The 17,500-nt window shown below is 34.5% G+C and overlaps 1 protein-coding gene across 1 annotated transcript in view; it reads left to right on the top strand.

Moving 5' to 3' along the window:
* FOXP2 (forkhead box P2) overlaps positions 1–17,500 on the top strand; it is a 364,439-nt gene that overhangs the window by 301,025 nt on the left and 45,914 nt on the right. The window contains exons 5-10 of the mRNA XM_032207520.1: positions 2,767–2,904; positions 4,066–4,148; positions 5,292–5,295; positions 5,779–5,935; positions 12,327–12,540; positions 14,181–14,285. Of these exons, the coding sequence (XP_032063411.1) occupies positions 2,767–2,904; positions 4,066–4,148; positions 5,292–5,295; positions 5,779–5,935; positions 12,327–12,540; positions 14,181–14,285 (701 nt within the window). The remainder of the gene's footprint in view (positions 1–2,766; positions 2,905–4,065; positions 4,149–5,291; positions 5,296–5,778; positions 5,936–12,326; positions 12,541–14,180; positions 14,286–17,500) is intronic.

Below are 17,500 nucleotides of genomic sequence, written 5' to 3'. Positions count from 1 at the left end.
AGTATGATATATATACAGGGATCATCACATATAGTTCTGTTAAGGGCCATGTTATCTATATAAATATTTATTTTTACTAATGGTCATGACTGTCTGTTTTTTTTCATGCTTTTGACCATCATCCTTAAATATAGGTGAATTAAGTTCTCTGCTCCAGTTTATGCAGTTGAAAGTGACTGCTGGAAAAGGGGGAAAAGAAAAAAGGAATAGAAAAGCTCTTAGAGTGTGCCACAAATCAGGTGTGTCTCCAGATACGAGAGCAAGTACACAGCCAGGGAGGTTCAGAACAAAACCAGCAGAAATGGGACATGTGAAGGGGAATCTGTATTTCAGACTAAGGAACAGAGCATGGCATGCGTTGTACTGGCTGCAGTCTTTAGCACTGAATGGAAATAAGTCAGGCCACTTCTAGAGAGAAATTGATTTTCACTCTGTTTGGATCACAATTTTTACATGTTTTTGAAAATACTTCAACCAGAGAGGACAGAAAGCAAATGTAGAGGGAAGAGGAGAAGTAGAGTAACAAGTGTGCAACACCTTCACCATTTGCTATATTTTATATAGCAGGCATGTGAGTGCTAGGAAAAATCTTTCAGGGTTTAAAGGTTAGAGGTAATGGTTTAATGGGGAAAGCACTTATCTTCCTCTCTGCATTCTCATTTCTGTGTCACACATGGGTCTTGAATAGCATGACTGAGGCAAAACTGTTGCTAGAAGGCAAGTTCAGATCTTGTGTAAACAGAGGAAACAGAGGAAAATCATACTGACTTTTGAGGGAGATGAGCACTGGTTGCAGTCAGTGAATTTTCCTGTTTGCTCATGCATCACAAAGTGTAAAAACTTGTTTGTCCTGCCCTTGGGATTTGGTAGGCTTAGAATAAGGTATTATTGCATAGAGATGTGGTGTTTCCAATACTACAGAACTTCTGGGAGTCACTGAGAGTAACAACCAACATTAACCATCTGAAAAGTAGGTGCCTTCTCAAAGTGAGTCTAGACTCAATGAAAAAAGACAGGAACACTCAGAGAGTGATGAATCCCATACTGTTAATCCCAAATAGTTAAAAAAAAAAAAAAAAAAAAAAAAAATATAAACCTCCCTCAGGATTTCCTTATTCTATTCAGGATTTCCTTATTCTATAGAAAATTCCAGTGATAGCTGAGATTAAATGTCTAACTGCTGGATGGCTAAAGTTAAGAGAGATGAATCCTCCCCAAAGTATTTGATTGTGAGTGGAAGTCTGTTTTTTCTCTTGCACTTGTGTTTTAGAGTAAGGACTTCAGATATATTTTTTTTTCCTTAAAATTAATTTATTATTTGCAAAAGATTAGCAGATTTTCATTAATGGTATTTTTACTTTCAGACTCTCAATTAGTCAATATTTTAAGAGCTCCAATTATGCTCTTAAATATCAATTTATGTGTGAAACATAGCATTCTGTGTAATAGTAAATGAAGTAGTTTCTTCTAATTGTAAATTTCAGAAGACTTGTATTTCTTCTTCTCTGAGTGTTACATCTATGCTATTTTTTTGGGGATAGATCCAAGTAATAAAAATATTAGAAAAGTATTTCCTGTTAAGAATTGTTTGTGATTTACTTTATTAAAAATAACATTATTTTTGCTGATTTACAGAAGTGTGTTATGTCCCACAAAAATATCACAAAACAGGATTTATATGCTGACTTTCTAATATATACAGAAAAAAAAAAAATTGAATTTAGCTAGGCAAGATTACTATTTACTATTACTATTTCAAGGGTGAAAAGCTTGTCCTGCTGGTAGCTGTCTGACTGTGTACAGGTTAGTTTGAGCAGTGGTTTCACACAGTGCATCTGCTGCAGCAGCTTGGTATGTACCTCAGGCTCTTTTACAGGTCTTCCCACTCTTATTCACACACACACACGCTTGCTGTGTCTTTGCCTCTCATGCCTATATTCCTAAGAGCCTGTGTGTGCGTGGGTGTTTATGCATGTGTGCACACTTCGTCTGTGTGTGTGTGACAAACAGAAAACAAAGCCATGTTTAAAACAGCACCTACCCAAAAATACATTTATAAAGTTTCATGGAGAAAGTAATAATCTTGTTGAAGACTTGAAGACTGGCAACTTGAAGGTTGCCAGACTTTCACTGAAAATACATCTCCCTTTACGGAGACTGGGTAACTGACTTGGTGTCCTTTGCTCTGTACTCCACTAAGTCTGCAGTACTATTTTTCCAATATAAATCAGACTTCCCTAATAGAATATCTGAGCAGGAAGGGTTTTCTTACACTAAAATGATGTATAGCACAAATATTTTTCTAAGCTAAGTGTCTTTATTGTATAAAACATTTACTGTTTTAAGATACTTATTTTTCTGTCTGTTCTAATCATATCTTTTGAAACAGTCTCAATAGATTTTTCCATTCGTAACATTATGACACTTGATAAGATGATTGATTATGAAGTGTTGAGAGCCCTGCCATGTGATCATTTATTTTTAAATACACATTTGTACTAGCCAATGCTTAAGTTTCTTGCAGGAATACATAAGAGATGCAAAACATAAAGCTTGAGTCTGATCGAATCTGATGCCTCTGGAAATAGAGTGCCACAGTACTGTGGTCTTAAAATAACAGATTCTGACTGAAACTGGAACTTCACAGTGATAAATATTATGTAAAAAATTATGGTCCATCTTTGGTACAAAATAAAAAAGACATACAACTGTGGTGCAGGCAAACTAAAACATGTTTGATGATGATATCTTTCTTTCTCTGTGCAGGTGCCTGTGTCAGTGGCCATGATGACTCCCCAGGTGATCACCCCTCAGCAAATGCAGCAGATTCTCCAGCAGCAAGTGTTGTCTCCCCAGCAGCTTCAAGCACTTCTCCAGCAGCAGCAAGCAGTTATGTTGCAGCAGGTAATGTGGGTTACCTGCTTTGGACTGCTAGCACAGAGTGTTCTCACAACTGTTAGCCAGATTTTATGGGTCTTAGTTGGTAATATTTCATCGCTTATTATACCAAAAAGAATGAAATAAATTTGAAACTTCTCAGTCTTTAAATTTCTTGTTTTAATTGCAGAAGTGTGAAATTGCAATTTTGAAACATTTAATATTATATTAAAAACAGCAGTAGCAGCAGCAGTGGCAGATGCATTACAAATACTGAACAAATTGATATTTAAATCTTCAAGTGCTTAGGCACATTTTAATTGTAGACTTGCCAAAGGAAGTGCAAATAGAGTTGTAGATAATTGTTGCTTTAAAATTCATAAAACTGTAGTGCTCCCTTTAGTCACATAAATGGTATGCGGTTATGAAATTTGAACTTAGTAGCTTGTTTCATCATAGGAAAAGTTTGTTTGTTTTAGTTTGTTTTTTACCTCCAAAATGTGTCCCAGATAAGGATAAAATGAAGGAGGAGGTTGCTGTTTTCTTAGCACAAAAGCTGGCAGTTAAGTGAACACTCCATGGACTTGTTCTTACAGTAGAGGTAGTGTCAGAGCTCAGGACCTCAGCATAAGTGTAGATTTTTGGATGCTTATTTGTCATACTGAAAATGACACATCTGGTAGTCATAGCTCAGCCATTGTATGTTTAAACACTTTAATTTCTAGTACCATGATCATCACAGGCAATTCACCTTCAGTTGTGAATCTGGCATCCCACTAAACAGATTGACAGATTAATTACCTTTTTTCCTAAGAAACAGACAGTTTAGTTTGGCCTTAGTGACTTGTTGGTTTCTTGCAAGTGGAAGAGTACAGCTTCTGGTTTGTTATATAGGACATGCGAGGAATTTAGGCATAGTTATTTGAGGAGTTAATTTGGCTCTTGCATTCCCTTTAGAATACAGATTTTCTATACCCTTCTGTTTAGGATATTTTGGAATCTGCATTGGAAAATTTCAGAACCGCCTTGGAAAAAAATGTATGTAGATCTGCCTCTTCAAATCACATTTCTTGTTATGAGGTGATTCTTAATGGCTACGCCACCATATGCCAATCTAGAAGAGTTTAGGAGATTTATAATACTTGAAACTTTTGCCTTTATTTATTAAAGTCAAAATGGTTTATTCAGCAACAACTACAAGAGTTTTACAAGAAACAGCAAGAGCAGTTACATCTTCAGCTTTTGCAGCAGCAGCAACAGCAGCAGCAACAGCAACAACAACAGCAGCAACAGCAGCAACAACAGCAGCAGCAGCAACAGCAACAGCAGCAGCAGCAGCAGCAGCAACAGCAGCAGCAGCAGCACCCAGGAAAGCAAGCAAAAGAGGTAGGAGCCAAGAGCCTTGCTGATTCATACCAGTACGAGCCATCAGAAGCTTGGAAAAGACACGGCTAGTTTAGGTCTTTTCCTGTAGCAAGAATTCAGCCATCAAAGATTTGTTCTTGTGTTTTTACAGGGCTTAATAGCAGTGCCAGTATAATTCTCCTGCTCCCCTCTCTGAGACATAGGATTTGAGCAGTCCAGTGCTGCTGTCATCTAATGTCCGCTAATGAATCCGAGTGTGCAAAGCACAAGTGGCGTGGTGGACACTGTACTGATTATCTTGTATTCACAGGCAGTCCGTAACGGGGAAGGAGCCTTACTTTTCTCAGTGGCACAGCTCAGAGAGCATGCAAATTTAGTCCATGGCTGAAAAAAAGCGATTGAGCACAGATTTCAAAGTCACAGGCCCCTGATTAATGAACTGCTACTGTAGGTTTGGAGTGGCGAGTAGAAAGTTACAGTTTGATGTGCTCATAAATCAACCTGACAAGCTGGTTTCTCAGGCCTAGCTTGCACTTGTCAGCAAACTGCATCAAATATAAACATAATACAAACAAAACATGTTGAAGTAGTTAAATTGATCAGCAGGTATCCTAGACGTTGTCTTCAAGCTGCCCATTATGCAAACGTCGAGGAAGCAGTCGTGACCTCCTGAGGCTTTGTTTCTGTTTGGATTTGTGAATAGAATTTCAGACAGCCATCAACTACGGAATAGAAATTGCTCCCGTATTTCTCCGGAGGCTCTGGGCAATCCACATGACTTGCTCCATTATGCAGTCTGTTTTCCAGTGAGCGCATCAGAAGTTTCTCTTTTCCCCAAACTAGAAAAGAAAGGTCTTCCACAGCAGCTTGTCTTCCTCTGAAGTGTGACTGCCTGCTTATACCCTCCTGAGTCTTTGCAGACTCCAGTTTGTCTCGAAATGCCTCACAAAATTGGAACTTATACTTCTATTCATAATAGGGCACTTCTTTGCCTTGAATGTAGTGCTCGTTTTAATATATTCTGACCAGAAAAGAGAGAGAGCTAACAGGCCAGTGAAATGAAGGCTACATCCCAGTTTACTAATAGATCACTGGAGACCACATTCATGGGCCACTGCGGACCAAACTTAGTCAATTGGAAAAACAAGAGTGCCTTCGAATCATAGACGGCTGTGAAGAGTTACAATTTTAGCATAGATAAATTTGTTATCATCTGCCATGAGCTGGGCTTTTTTTTCTTCTTTTTTTTTATGTGTTTCAAACAGCTGTTATATACTTTCTCTTGACCCTTTTCTTTAGTGTGTCATTAAATGTATCTTGCCATGCTCCCTAACACCTAATAGCTTGAATGAATATAATAAAAAATTTCAAATGATTTCACTGTCCAAGTATTCTACAAATAGCATTATTATTCAATAGCTGAGATTAAAGGGAAAGAAGCTGATTTTACATTTTTGTCTTTTTAGCCTTCAATGCCCACTTTACTCTTTGCTACGTTTTTTTTTTTCCCCCATCTTTTTGTAGCAGCAGCAGCAGCAGCAGCAGTTGGCAGCCCAGCAGCTTGTCTTCCAGCAGCAGCTCCTCCAGATGCAACAACTTCAGCAGCAGCAACATCTGCTGAACCTTCAGCGTCAGGGACTCATTTCCATCCCACCTGGCCAGTCTGCTCTTCCTGTCCAGTCTCTGCCACAAGGTATGCCAACAAAATGTGATTGGAGTAATTTCTAATGCACAACTTTTTTACCGTTCCATTTTCATCTGAACTTCAGCAGTTTCCCATTATGACACTTAAGCATATTTTATTATTAAAATATTATTATTCATATTACATTTTTTTCTTGAGGCAGATAAGTTTTACAGCATACTTTTATGGAAAAAAAGCATCTTTTTAGTGTTTTTTTTTTTTCTTTCTTTTTTCTTAGAAATAAATGCATATTTATTAGCCCTATGTTCTGAAAACAATTTCTAATAGGAACACTATTCAAGCACTGTTGCTTTCCTCTGAGGAATTACTGAAATCTGATTTAGTGTGAATGTTATCATTTCATTTAATATAAGGGAACAGATATAAAAAGTATCGAACAGTGATATTAAAGTAATCCCAAAGCTCACATTTTCTTTTTCTAAGGAAAAAAAAAAAAAGTGTTTGGTATTGGAAAGTACTTTGAATCTTCAAATGGTGACAATTGAATTTAAGGACATACCTTAGAGTTCATTGTCACTGCTAGTCATTCCTATTAAATATGTTAAATATAACAAAATTTTTTGTAAGTTGTGAATCCAACAGTAATGAATTATTATAGACAAATAACAGTTAAGAAGTCTAGAAAAGGTCATTTCGATCAAGATTTCTCAGTAAAAACTCAAACTCTCTAACACTTGACACAAATAAATTCAAGGTTGAAAGAAAGTAGGGCACATACTTTTGAAAAGTAAATTAACTTGGAAATTAAGAGTGCTTACATTTTTAGACAAGACCAGAGATTTCACATATTAATGACTCTGTAAACTATGTGGCATGTGTTTCTGTTTTTGTTACCATACAGAGATGAGCTAAATGTCTGTCATAAAAATTACATAATGTTCTGATCTCTGACACTCCAGTTCTGCAAGGAACATTTTTTTAGATTGTGTTCATAGCACGCAACCTTTTAATTGGCCTTTATGCAGGTATCTGGTTCCTCCGTGAGATAACTGTTATGAGATTGAAGCTTCAAAAATTAGATGAGCAGAGTACATAGTATATAGCCAAGTGTAGAACAAAAAAAAAATAAAAGGAGGGGGGGAGGAGGTGGAGAGAAAAAAAAAAGAAAAAAGGCCTGAGACATTTAGTGTTTTGTTTTGTTTTGTTTTGTGTTATATGTGTTAATTCCATATATTATTTTGTGTGAAAATGCTATGCCACAAGCATACCTAAATTTATAAAAATTACAGCAACAGAAAAGAGTCATAAATAAGCTATCACACTACACCTTATTATTTGTGAATAGCAGTGAGGAGGTGAGATGATTCATGAATTTGGACATGTGAGACTGCTAATGCTGGTTTCCTTCTGTACAAAGTCACATTGGGCCAGACGGGGAAAAAGTAATTGAAACACATCCTCCCTCTGAACAGCTTTACCTTCTGCAACCTCCTCTCGTGCCATCTGTTGTAAGAGGAATTCCTCAGGTTTTCTCTCACATTAAGCAATCCCCATAGATTTCCCTCAGCACACTCCTACCCAATTGCGCTGATATTCATTAATTTAATGCAACAGTCATTCATCCACTTGTAGTAGAAAAACATATAAAATAATCCTTTTTTTTAAATACTTGTAGTAGAAAAAAAAAAAAAAAGTATATATTTTTTTAAAGTACTCTTTAAGGAGAACTACTGCATGGTTCTTTCTAAGAACTTTCTTCTAGTCAAAGAATTAAGTATAATTGAAGTCATGGCCAAAACTAATAGTAAAGAAATTTAAAAACGTTACTGTTAAAATGTATATGAATTGTTCTTTTGAAAGTAAATTGATGTATTGTTTGTTTCTGCCTCGTTATTTCTTTAATTGTAATGAATTCCAGTGGCGTATTTCATTCTTCCAATTTTGCCTTCTGGTTCTAGTATTTACTGCACATGGGGGGTTCCTTTAAACGTACAAGTGAATTTATAGGACGTTGATTTTTAATGGCCCTGGTGTGGATGTGCTAAGTAAATAAAACATAGAATGGCTTTGCAGAATCTCCAGAAAGGCCACTAAGTGCCAGGGGATCTGGAGTTCAAGTGACGAGGGTAAGAAGGAATGTCTTCCAGCAACATGCTGAAACAAAGGGAGAACCAAATGGAGAGCTGTGACTGGCTCCCAGTTCTTTCAGTGGGCGTCTCTTATAGCCCATAGTATCCTTCACAGGAAGATAGAGCACACAATCTAGTTTATAATGTAATGAAGATTAATGGGTTTCAGTTCTGCTGAGGCTTTCTTGTAAATCTTAGATTTACACACAGAAAATACCCAAATACTACTTACTAACTTTAACAGATTCCCTTGTTTGGGGTTTGCGTAAGAGTAAGAGGATCAATCTTGTTTTTCTCATAAAAATGTAACACATTTTATGACAGACATTTTCTGTGGTAATATTAAATTAAACCTTCAGAACTTCTTTAAGGCAATACACACTGGATATGGTAAAAACACATTTTTCTCCTTCCACTGTGCTGCAAGATATATAATATTGTTATAGAGAAGGATTTACAGATGTGTAACATATTTTTATGTGGACCCACTTAGATTTCTGAGTTACGTGGATGACTAAAACAATGAGAGAAGCACAGGGGGATTCATGTTTATAAGTTATTGGTAATAAAGAGTCCTGTAAAACAGAAATTATTACTGACAAATAATTTTTTTTTTTTTTTGCATTCATTAGTATGAGAAGATATAACTTCTGCATACAGCTGTGAGGTTTGCATATAGAAGCAATATTTGCTCCAAGTCTAGTTTCTGTGTTTCTGCCTTTTAGGGATAAGAATGTTTACCATATTTACTTGATAGTCAAGTATAGAAAATAAAATATATGAGGTGTTTTAGCCTTTATTTTTTGATGAGATCTTTAATATTCTATATCCAGAGCCCCTCACTCAAAATGAGTTATTTCTGTGTAATATTAAAATAATGTTAGCTAAATTCGAAGGTATCTAAATGACAACAATAAAATAAAATAAAATAAAATAAAATAAATAAAATAAAATAAAATAAAATAAAATAAAATAAAATAAAATAAAATAAAATAAAATAAAATAAAATAGAAAAAGCTAAGATTTGATCAGACTGTGTAGGAAAATGAAAAGCAGATGCATGGGAGTGGTTGTTTTATTAAGTATTTATTCAAACATAAAAGTAAAATAGATAGTGGTGAAAAGAGTTATAAAACTAATCTCAAAATCTCTTGGATTGTTGGTGTTAGAATATTGTATAGCAAATGAGCATTGGTTCTTTTCATTATAGTTCTTATTTTTTATCCCACCCTGGATCCTCTGCTTCATCCTTTCTCCTTTAATGTAGTGTGGAGAGGTTAGCTTGAGAGTTACCACAACCCATGAAACTTTAAAACTTACCCTGCCTTTACATACAGATGAAAATCTGACGGCCATTTTACAGGTCTCTTGTAAAATGGGAGTTGGTCTTTTTTAGACACAAGAACTACAAAATTGCCGTAATTTACAATTAATTACAAATTCCCTTATTAATTTTATACTTTTAAGTGCCTGCCCTTAATCCTTTAATCCTAAAGGTCAGGTACCTTTCAGGGTGCTCTGGAGACATTGTAAAAATTAACCAGCCTGAGCCCAGAGAGAAACTCCTTTCTCGTTTTAAAAATCAAGGTGAGCTAGACAGCCTGGAAACACAGCTCCATCTGTAGCTTACACCACAAGAGGAGGAGGAGACCACTCTGCATGGGAAAGGAGCTCCTGCAGGGCCCAAAATTTGATGATCAGTGATTAAAATTTTCTTGCAACAAGACCCAACGATATGTTTGCCCTCTGATTATTCAAGTAGATGAGTTTATTCTTGGTTTAAATTTTTCATGTACAAAACTAGTTTATTTTTTTCAGTGTCAGGAGGAAGGGAATACTTTGAAGTGGATAATTTACTATGTATATCATTCCACCTAAATGAATACATTACTTTTCATTTTGATTTGTGATTACATTTGTGAGTAACTGTTATTTACCATGGCAAAACTGAAAATTTGTAGGAGCATACCTCATGAACATCAAGAACACACTAGTAATTACTTACTTTCATCAAACAGTTACTACTAGTATTAGCATCACTCCAGTTACCCATCTCCCTAATGCAGTAAATTAGAGCCTAGCTTGTTTGCTTGCCTCCTTAAATCTTATTTTTTTTTCTGTGCAAATATGATTTAAAGTCCAGTTTTAAGGTGTACATTCCAATCAACTCTTTCATTTTGGTATTAGCAGAGTTTGCCAGTGGATGTTGGCATCTAAGGCAGAGAACCAAGACACAAAATACTAGTCTAAAAATGTAATTCCATAATTTAAATAAAATTGAATATCTTCCAACCAATTTGTTTCCACACTACCTCCAGAAATTATTATTTCTTTAAATTACTAGCAGTCTCTTTTTTAATAGCTTTGTATACTTAGTGGTGAGACTGTTATTGAGAAGTATTAAGGAACGTACTGTCATTTTTCATAATTTTTGTTGAATCCATTTCAGTAGTCTGAGTTGCTGTATCTTCAAAATAAAATGTTATTGAATAAACAGATTTTACCAGCAGTGAAGAAAGATCTTTACATCTTTCTAATACATCTTGCTTACCAGGCAAAACTATCCTTGATTAAAAGCTTGAATGAATAGACAAATTTTAAATCCTTTTCTGTGAAGTGCAGAAACTTTGAGCAATTTCAGAAAGTATAAGCAAAAATTCCACTCAGAAAACATAAACATTTTGAATTCTTTGCATTCAAGCAGTCAAATATACTGTGAATGTGTCCTATCTAAATTTATTTCTTGAGATGAAAACAAAAAAGTTAGATTTTAAGATACCTCTGTCCCAAACTGTCAGGCTGAGAAACCTAGATTTGAAACAAGATCTTTCACAAAAAGATCTCTGGGCTTCTCATTCTTTTCTACATTTAATTTAGTGTTCTTCAAAACAGAGATGTCTATTTTATGAAGACTGGCGGTAACAGTAAATGTATATAGTTATGATGAACTCTTCATCTTTCAATATATTAACTTCCTACCTTAGATGCATAAGATAGTATGTATGTAAGACAGAGGAGATAAGAGAATGCTCACAGCTATTCTATTGTGTTTTGGGAGTCTTTACTTCAGGCAGAAACAATTGTAGTGGAAGTTTCCATGACTTCATGCAAAGTGCTCAACTCAAGCCAGACAACCCTAACGCAGATGTATAAGTGTATTCAACAAAACATTGCAATTTGTGGCTGGGGATGAATCATGGAAACCACAAATTTCCAGGCTACAACTGGAGTATGGAGCAAATTTGATCTATATGCAAAGATCTGGTGGTCAGACTCCAGAACAGTACTGTGCATATAGCAGAGAAATTTGCTTGTCTTCAAATTTTGTATGACTGTGACCCCAGGAGACTGGTGAGATGGAGTCTACTAGCCAAGCCCTCTGATTTGTTTTCCACAGTAGGGTTGGATGAAAAAACAGTGGGGGAATTTGATGGCCTAGACATAATTTCATCTATGTAGAGGGAATTCTAAATGGGCCACCTTTGTTAGCTTTCTTCTTGTTTGTTGCCACTGAATGGCACCAAAGAGCTGAAGCAATCACTAGTATTCTGTACTAGTATCATTAGTAGCTCTGTGCTGTAGTAGTTTTGTTCTTCACTTTGTTTATTGTATCTTAAGACGTGTTTAAATCAAACCATTTTTGTAAACATTATATAGGACTAATGAATATGTAGGTGTTGTTAATAAAATTCCTCTTTCTCAAACTTTAAACCTGTTATAATGTCATAGATTTCATTTTCATCTTCTGATTTTTCTCCCTCCTGTCTGCTTCCCCCACTCCCTATTCTTATTCAGTGTTTAAAGAGAATATTAATGTTTGTATCCTTGATGTAATATACTTTTCTATTTTCTATTAGATATTTAATAAGGGGGAATTTTAAAAGCTGAGTTAACTGTGTATACATTGAGTTGTGTTCACATGTCAAGAAATTTATTATGCAGACAACAAAAATAATGCCTGGATATGTATTTAGTTTTTTATTTTTTATTTTTTAATTATTATTATTATTTTAAGAAGTAGTTGCAAGTTCTTTGTAGCTTTCACTCTTTGATCCTTGAGTAGTGTTTTTAGAAGGAGTGTAATATTATTAAAGTTGGTGAATTCTAATCGACTGTTTATAACCCTAGAGAAGACAGCTAGATTACCTGGATTCTGACTGAAGAAAAATGAATTTATGTTTTACTACACAATGATTGTGCTGGAAAAACAGCATCAGTTTTATTGTTGGCATTAATCCATTAATAACACTGAGCTCATTATATGAAACTCTTATTTTGTTATATTAGTGGGGCTCTCTTTCATTTTATAGCTGGCTTAAGTCCTGCTGAGATTCAGCAGTTATGGAAAGAAGTGACTGGAGTTCACAGTATGGAAGACAATGGCATTAAACATGGAGGGCTAGACCTCACTACTAACAATTCCTCCTCTACTACCTCCTCCACCACTTCCAAAGCATCACCACCAATAACTCATCATTCCATAGTGAATGGACAGTCTTCAGTTCTAAATGCAAGGCGAGACAGGTAATTCTGATGAGATTTCAACTGTGCTTATCATTTGATGTAAAGCTGTTGTTTAACATCATAAGTCACATTATTTCAAATCACAATATTTAATACAGGTTACTTAAGAGATCACGGAGACCAGATTTTTCAAAGCTGTTTATCAATAGGTCATCGTTTTCAATAATGACGTCTAGTTTTTCAGGTGCAATTACAATTACTAGCAGTTGTATTACACATGAACTTAAGGAACTTTTGTTAACAGTTAGAAATCCCAGAATAGTGTGTTTGTGGGCACTTTGGTTGGTTCATTGTTTCATTTGTATTTGAATCAACACATTCAGCAGTCAAGCATTAACTGTTGAATCACACTGCTGTTTTCATAGAAAATGTATATATGCATAGTTGTTAAGTCTACAATTCATTGGACAGACTCTGTGTAAAAAGTGCTTTAAGAATTAGTATATTAAAGCAGTTATTATATTGTTTGTGTCTTGTGAAGAAAACCACTGATTTTTCCTTCTATGCACAAGAGTAAATCAGTGTAATTCATACAAATTTTCAGTGGCATTAGTGTTATACAGTAGAATTCAACTGTATGAATGAAGTTAAAATATTTTTTCAAACACATGGACAGATATTCTTAACTGTTCTTTATTTTCAAGTAATGGATTACATGTGTACAAGAATACTTTAGCTGTAGTACTTAGAATCAGTAAATATGTTTGCATAGTCAGATGTAGATGATCTCAATATAGCACGAAATTTAATTTCTATCTATAAAGCCCAAATTATTATTGTATTTTCAAAATATAATAATAATATTTTTGTATTTTCAAAAATATTAAAATTGTTTTAATTAAATAATATTTAATATTTTAATATTGAAATAGGAGACAATAATTAAAGTATCTCTAGTCCTTCTGTGATTGTGATCACATTTTTCCATTGTTATTTTGTATTATTTTAAAAAGTGGTACTTCTCTGAAGACCTTACAGTAATACTTTTAGTTAGTATTGCTTTTGTGGTTATATGTTAGAGAAGTTGTTTCTTTCCTTCAGGATCTGTAGCTGGTACCCATTTCCATGGGGTAGTCCCCTGAATTTCTTTGATAAGTGCACATGGATGAAAATATTGCAGAGGTTATAGTAAAACAGCTATTTTTATTTCTTTTTAAGTCAAGTAGTTAATGGCAGCAACACTTGTGAGCAAAAATATTTTAAAATTTATTTATTTAATTTTATACACATTTTAGCAGAAAATCCAACTATTTTATAGTAGCATTCACATTATTCATAAATTCTGACTGTCCATCTTCAGTGTTTCTTTTCAGAATTGATCACTTCTGAGTATATTTTTTATTTATAGGTAAATGTTACACCAAGGTCATATGGCAGAATTAGCATATGGTATTATACAGTCATCTTATTTTTTCATCCTTTATTAACAGTCATCTTTGGCTCTATTTCTTCTCTAATTGGAACATCATCTAGCCTTGGCAGTTGAACTATTCAATAGAACGATTAAATTTTTCTGACTGCTCTGAGCTAAATTGACCTGTTTTGACCTGTTTGTCACTGATCGTAACCTGACAGGCGCTAGCAGCCTCCAACGATTATGGCTTTTGAGATGAATCTGATGCCTTATTCTTTTGCTGCAGCTCGTCACATGAGGAGACTGGGGCCTCCCATACTCTCTATGGTCATGGAGTTTGCAAATGGCCTGGCTGTGAAAGCGTTTGTGAAGATTTTGGACAATTTTTAAAGTAGGTTGATTTTTATTCTTGGTTCAGTGTTGCTTAAGGCAAGGAAAAGAGAAAGATGGCAAACAAACTTTTACTGTAAATCACATCAGACTTTTTTCTATATATTTCAAGCAACTGGGTGATTCAGGCTATCTGTGGAGGGTCAAGTTGTTATCCTTTCTTTGTCAACCATTCTGCAGTCCTTTCAATAGCACATTGTTTAATCCTCTTATTATCCTTTACTGAAATGGAGCCTCAGAAAATTTGAAGTGATGCTTTAAATGGTATATTGGGTAGTAGAGGTATGAAAAAGCACATTTTAAATTGTGCCATTTTGTGTATAGTAGGAATCCATGTGTTTAGTATAAATAAAAAAGCACAAAGGACTGAATGCGACCCTTTAACTCTCAGTTGATAACTTCTTTTTGCTTTTCCTTTTGTATGTGCATGAGATACACAGAAAAAAATGGAACTGCAGAATGATGTCAAAAGTTTTTACTTTCCGTATTTGGGTTTGCCAGTGATTTTCTAAACTGGAACATCTAGAAAATAAGTGATAAAGCTTTTCATTTGCGGCTTCAAACTGCAATGGGTTTCAGGATTTATTTATTTATTTTTAAGTAGTTGCTAGTACTTCTGTGTTCATTTAAACTTTCAAAAACAGCCCTGTTTTTCTACCTATGTACATCATAGACTGGTCTTTGTCAGAAGAGCTGTACTCATTTTGGCATGCAATAGATCTTAATGGAAAGCTACAGATAGGCTTATATAGATGAGTAACTTCAGGGGCTGAGACTCTTATGTTGTCATGGTGCAGCTAACAGGGTGAGTGAACTGTTTCATGCTTCATCAACAATTAAGTTAATTAGCTCATTTGAAATTGCACTGCTTTGTTGCCAGGATGTTGGCAGAAACATCAAAAAGATGTGTTTACAAATGGTAGACTACAGGGTATATAACAGAAGCACCTTAACAGTAGACCATAAGCACTCAGTGTCAGAATAACTTTTGTAATAGAATTAAAGAAATACTTTTCATAAAGTATTTTAAATACTTTATCCATTTCTCATGCTATCTACCAATTTTAAATAAAATGATTTATGCTGACTTGCAAATCTTAGCTAGTGTATTTCTCTCTCTTGATACATTTTTGTTTATAAGTGCATTAATGGAACATCAAAATAATGGGTAATTATTAGAGAAAACTGTATAGGATTTAAAAGAAATGGATTAAAAAAAAAAAAAAGTATTAAAAAGCAAATGAATCTTCCCAAATTCAATGAATCATTGTGAGTATTATTAATATTAAGAATTTAAATTAGTTTTACTCAAGCATGCTCCCTTCAGGAAAAAGCTAAATTTTATAAATATGTCTATGGTCACTAGGCTACAGTGATGCTAATTCTGTGACCAGACTTTGCACATCCATTATGTCGGGTCTCTTGTTATAATCCATGATCACTAAAACCATTTTGATTAACACAGTATAGTGCTAGGTTTACAGATGCTCTTGCTTTCATGAGCCAAATAACCCTGGAAAATGTGAAAGCGACATGTAACATCTTGATAATTCTGGTGTAGAGTCAATCAGGGTTTACAGCAGTGTCATGGCTTTTGTCCTACACACCAGCAAAAAAATGTTCGAGAATCTTACATTATTTCTTCTTTTCATTCAATTCTGTCTTTCAGGCCCTTAAAACAAATAAGAAGTCATGATGCTGAATAGGCCAGATTGTTTATGGAATAGAAATATTCCTTCATGTTACACTAGTGATAAGATAGAAATCAATACATAACCTTGCATTACATTCTTTAGTACCTTTTCATGTTCACACTAATGCAAAATCCCCATTACAATTAAAAAACATTTTCTTTCAATTAAATATCAACTTTTAGTCCAAAGATTGACCATTTTTCCAACCCATTAACTTTATAGGGGATGACAGGACTAATGGCTGTAGTTTTCAAGGTTTTGCTCTTAGTCTAATCTTTGTTACGATGTTTTAGGTTCCCTGACTTGAAACAATATGATACCAGAGTTTAAAAAAGTTAATGCAAGTATATTGTACCAAAATGAAATATTAATAAGGTACACTATACCAGTCTAGTAGTGTGTGTTTCTATAATAGACTTATGATGACTTTGAAGAGTGCTTGGTTTATGCAGTGAACTCTAACTTCCTGTGCTGAGAAAATGGTTTGCCAAAGCATCTGATGAGGAAGATTAAGACAGAGTTTTTGCTTCACTTTCATAACAATGGAAAGGATTTAGGGTGAAGTGACAAATAACTTACAATAAATGTCTTAAAGTCATGAAATGTATTTTTTCCTTCAGTTTTGTTTGTCCAATATGAACTTTAAAATAATAATTTAAAAAAAAAAGATAATTTAATGAGTTCCCAATTATCTAGAATTCTTTTAAGATATGCAGAATAGTTTAAGTTATGCACTGTGTGCTGTGGACTAGATTTGTATTTGAAAACAGAAGCACTGGTTTCAAGAAAGTGTAGCTGATGATCTCCATAATATATTTCTGTACATGCATAAAAACCTAATCCTGTATCTTTTCTTTGATATCTTTCAATTCTAGACACAAAACTACAGTTTATATTTTATGAAATAATTTTCTGTCTTGACAAAATGATGTTAGATTACAGTTGTTTGTGCATGCAAGATTAGTTTTGACTGTTCTGTAAAAACAACAGATTTTGGCCTAAGAAAAACTTCAAAATATAAAGACAGATCAGAAAAATAAATTATGACATAACTAGAAGGAAGGTAATGAGTTAAACAAAATACTAGGCACTGAAGCAATTCAAATTTTACTGCGAAACAGGTGTTGACAGAAGCCGATCATTTTGTTGGTCTCCAAGTGAGGAACCTGGTAGATCACTAAAAGCATTTAGTATTAGTACTTCACAGTATTTTTTATAAATGTCAGAGTACAATAACATATAACATGATAAAACTTAATTGTATTTTATCTGTGAAATCAATTTCCATTCTGTTAGTCCTAAGTCAGTTTGAGTAGGAAGGATTTGACTTGTAGAGCTTAAATCAAAAGGTTTACCATAGGTTTACAACTTGTCCAGCCAGCAGACAAGTGTTCTTTAACCTGCATGCAGCAGATGCCTGCAAACATACACATCTACAGTACAAAGATGGGCAGTGTTTTCAACTACAGAGACATGGAAAAAGTGCTAGAGAAGATAGGCCAGCTTTCCAGCAGATTATGTG

The sequence above is a fragment of the Aythya fuligula genome, chromosome 1, assembly GCF_009819795.1.
Source record: "Aythya fuligula isolate bAytFul2 chromosome 1, bAytFul2.pri, whole genome shotgun sequence".
Taxonomy (NCBI): Eukaryota; Metazoa; Chordata; class Aves; order Anseriformes; family Anatidae; genus Aythya; species Aythya fuligula.
This window is presented reverse-complemented; position numbering and strand designations above follow the sequence as displayed.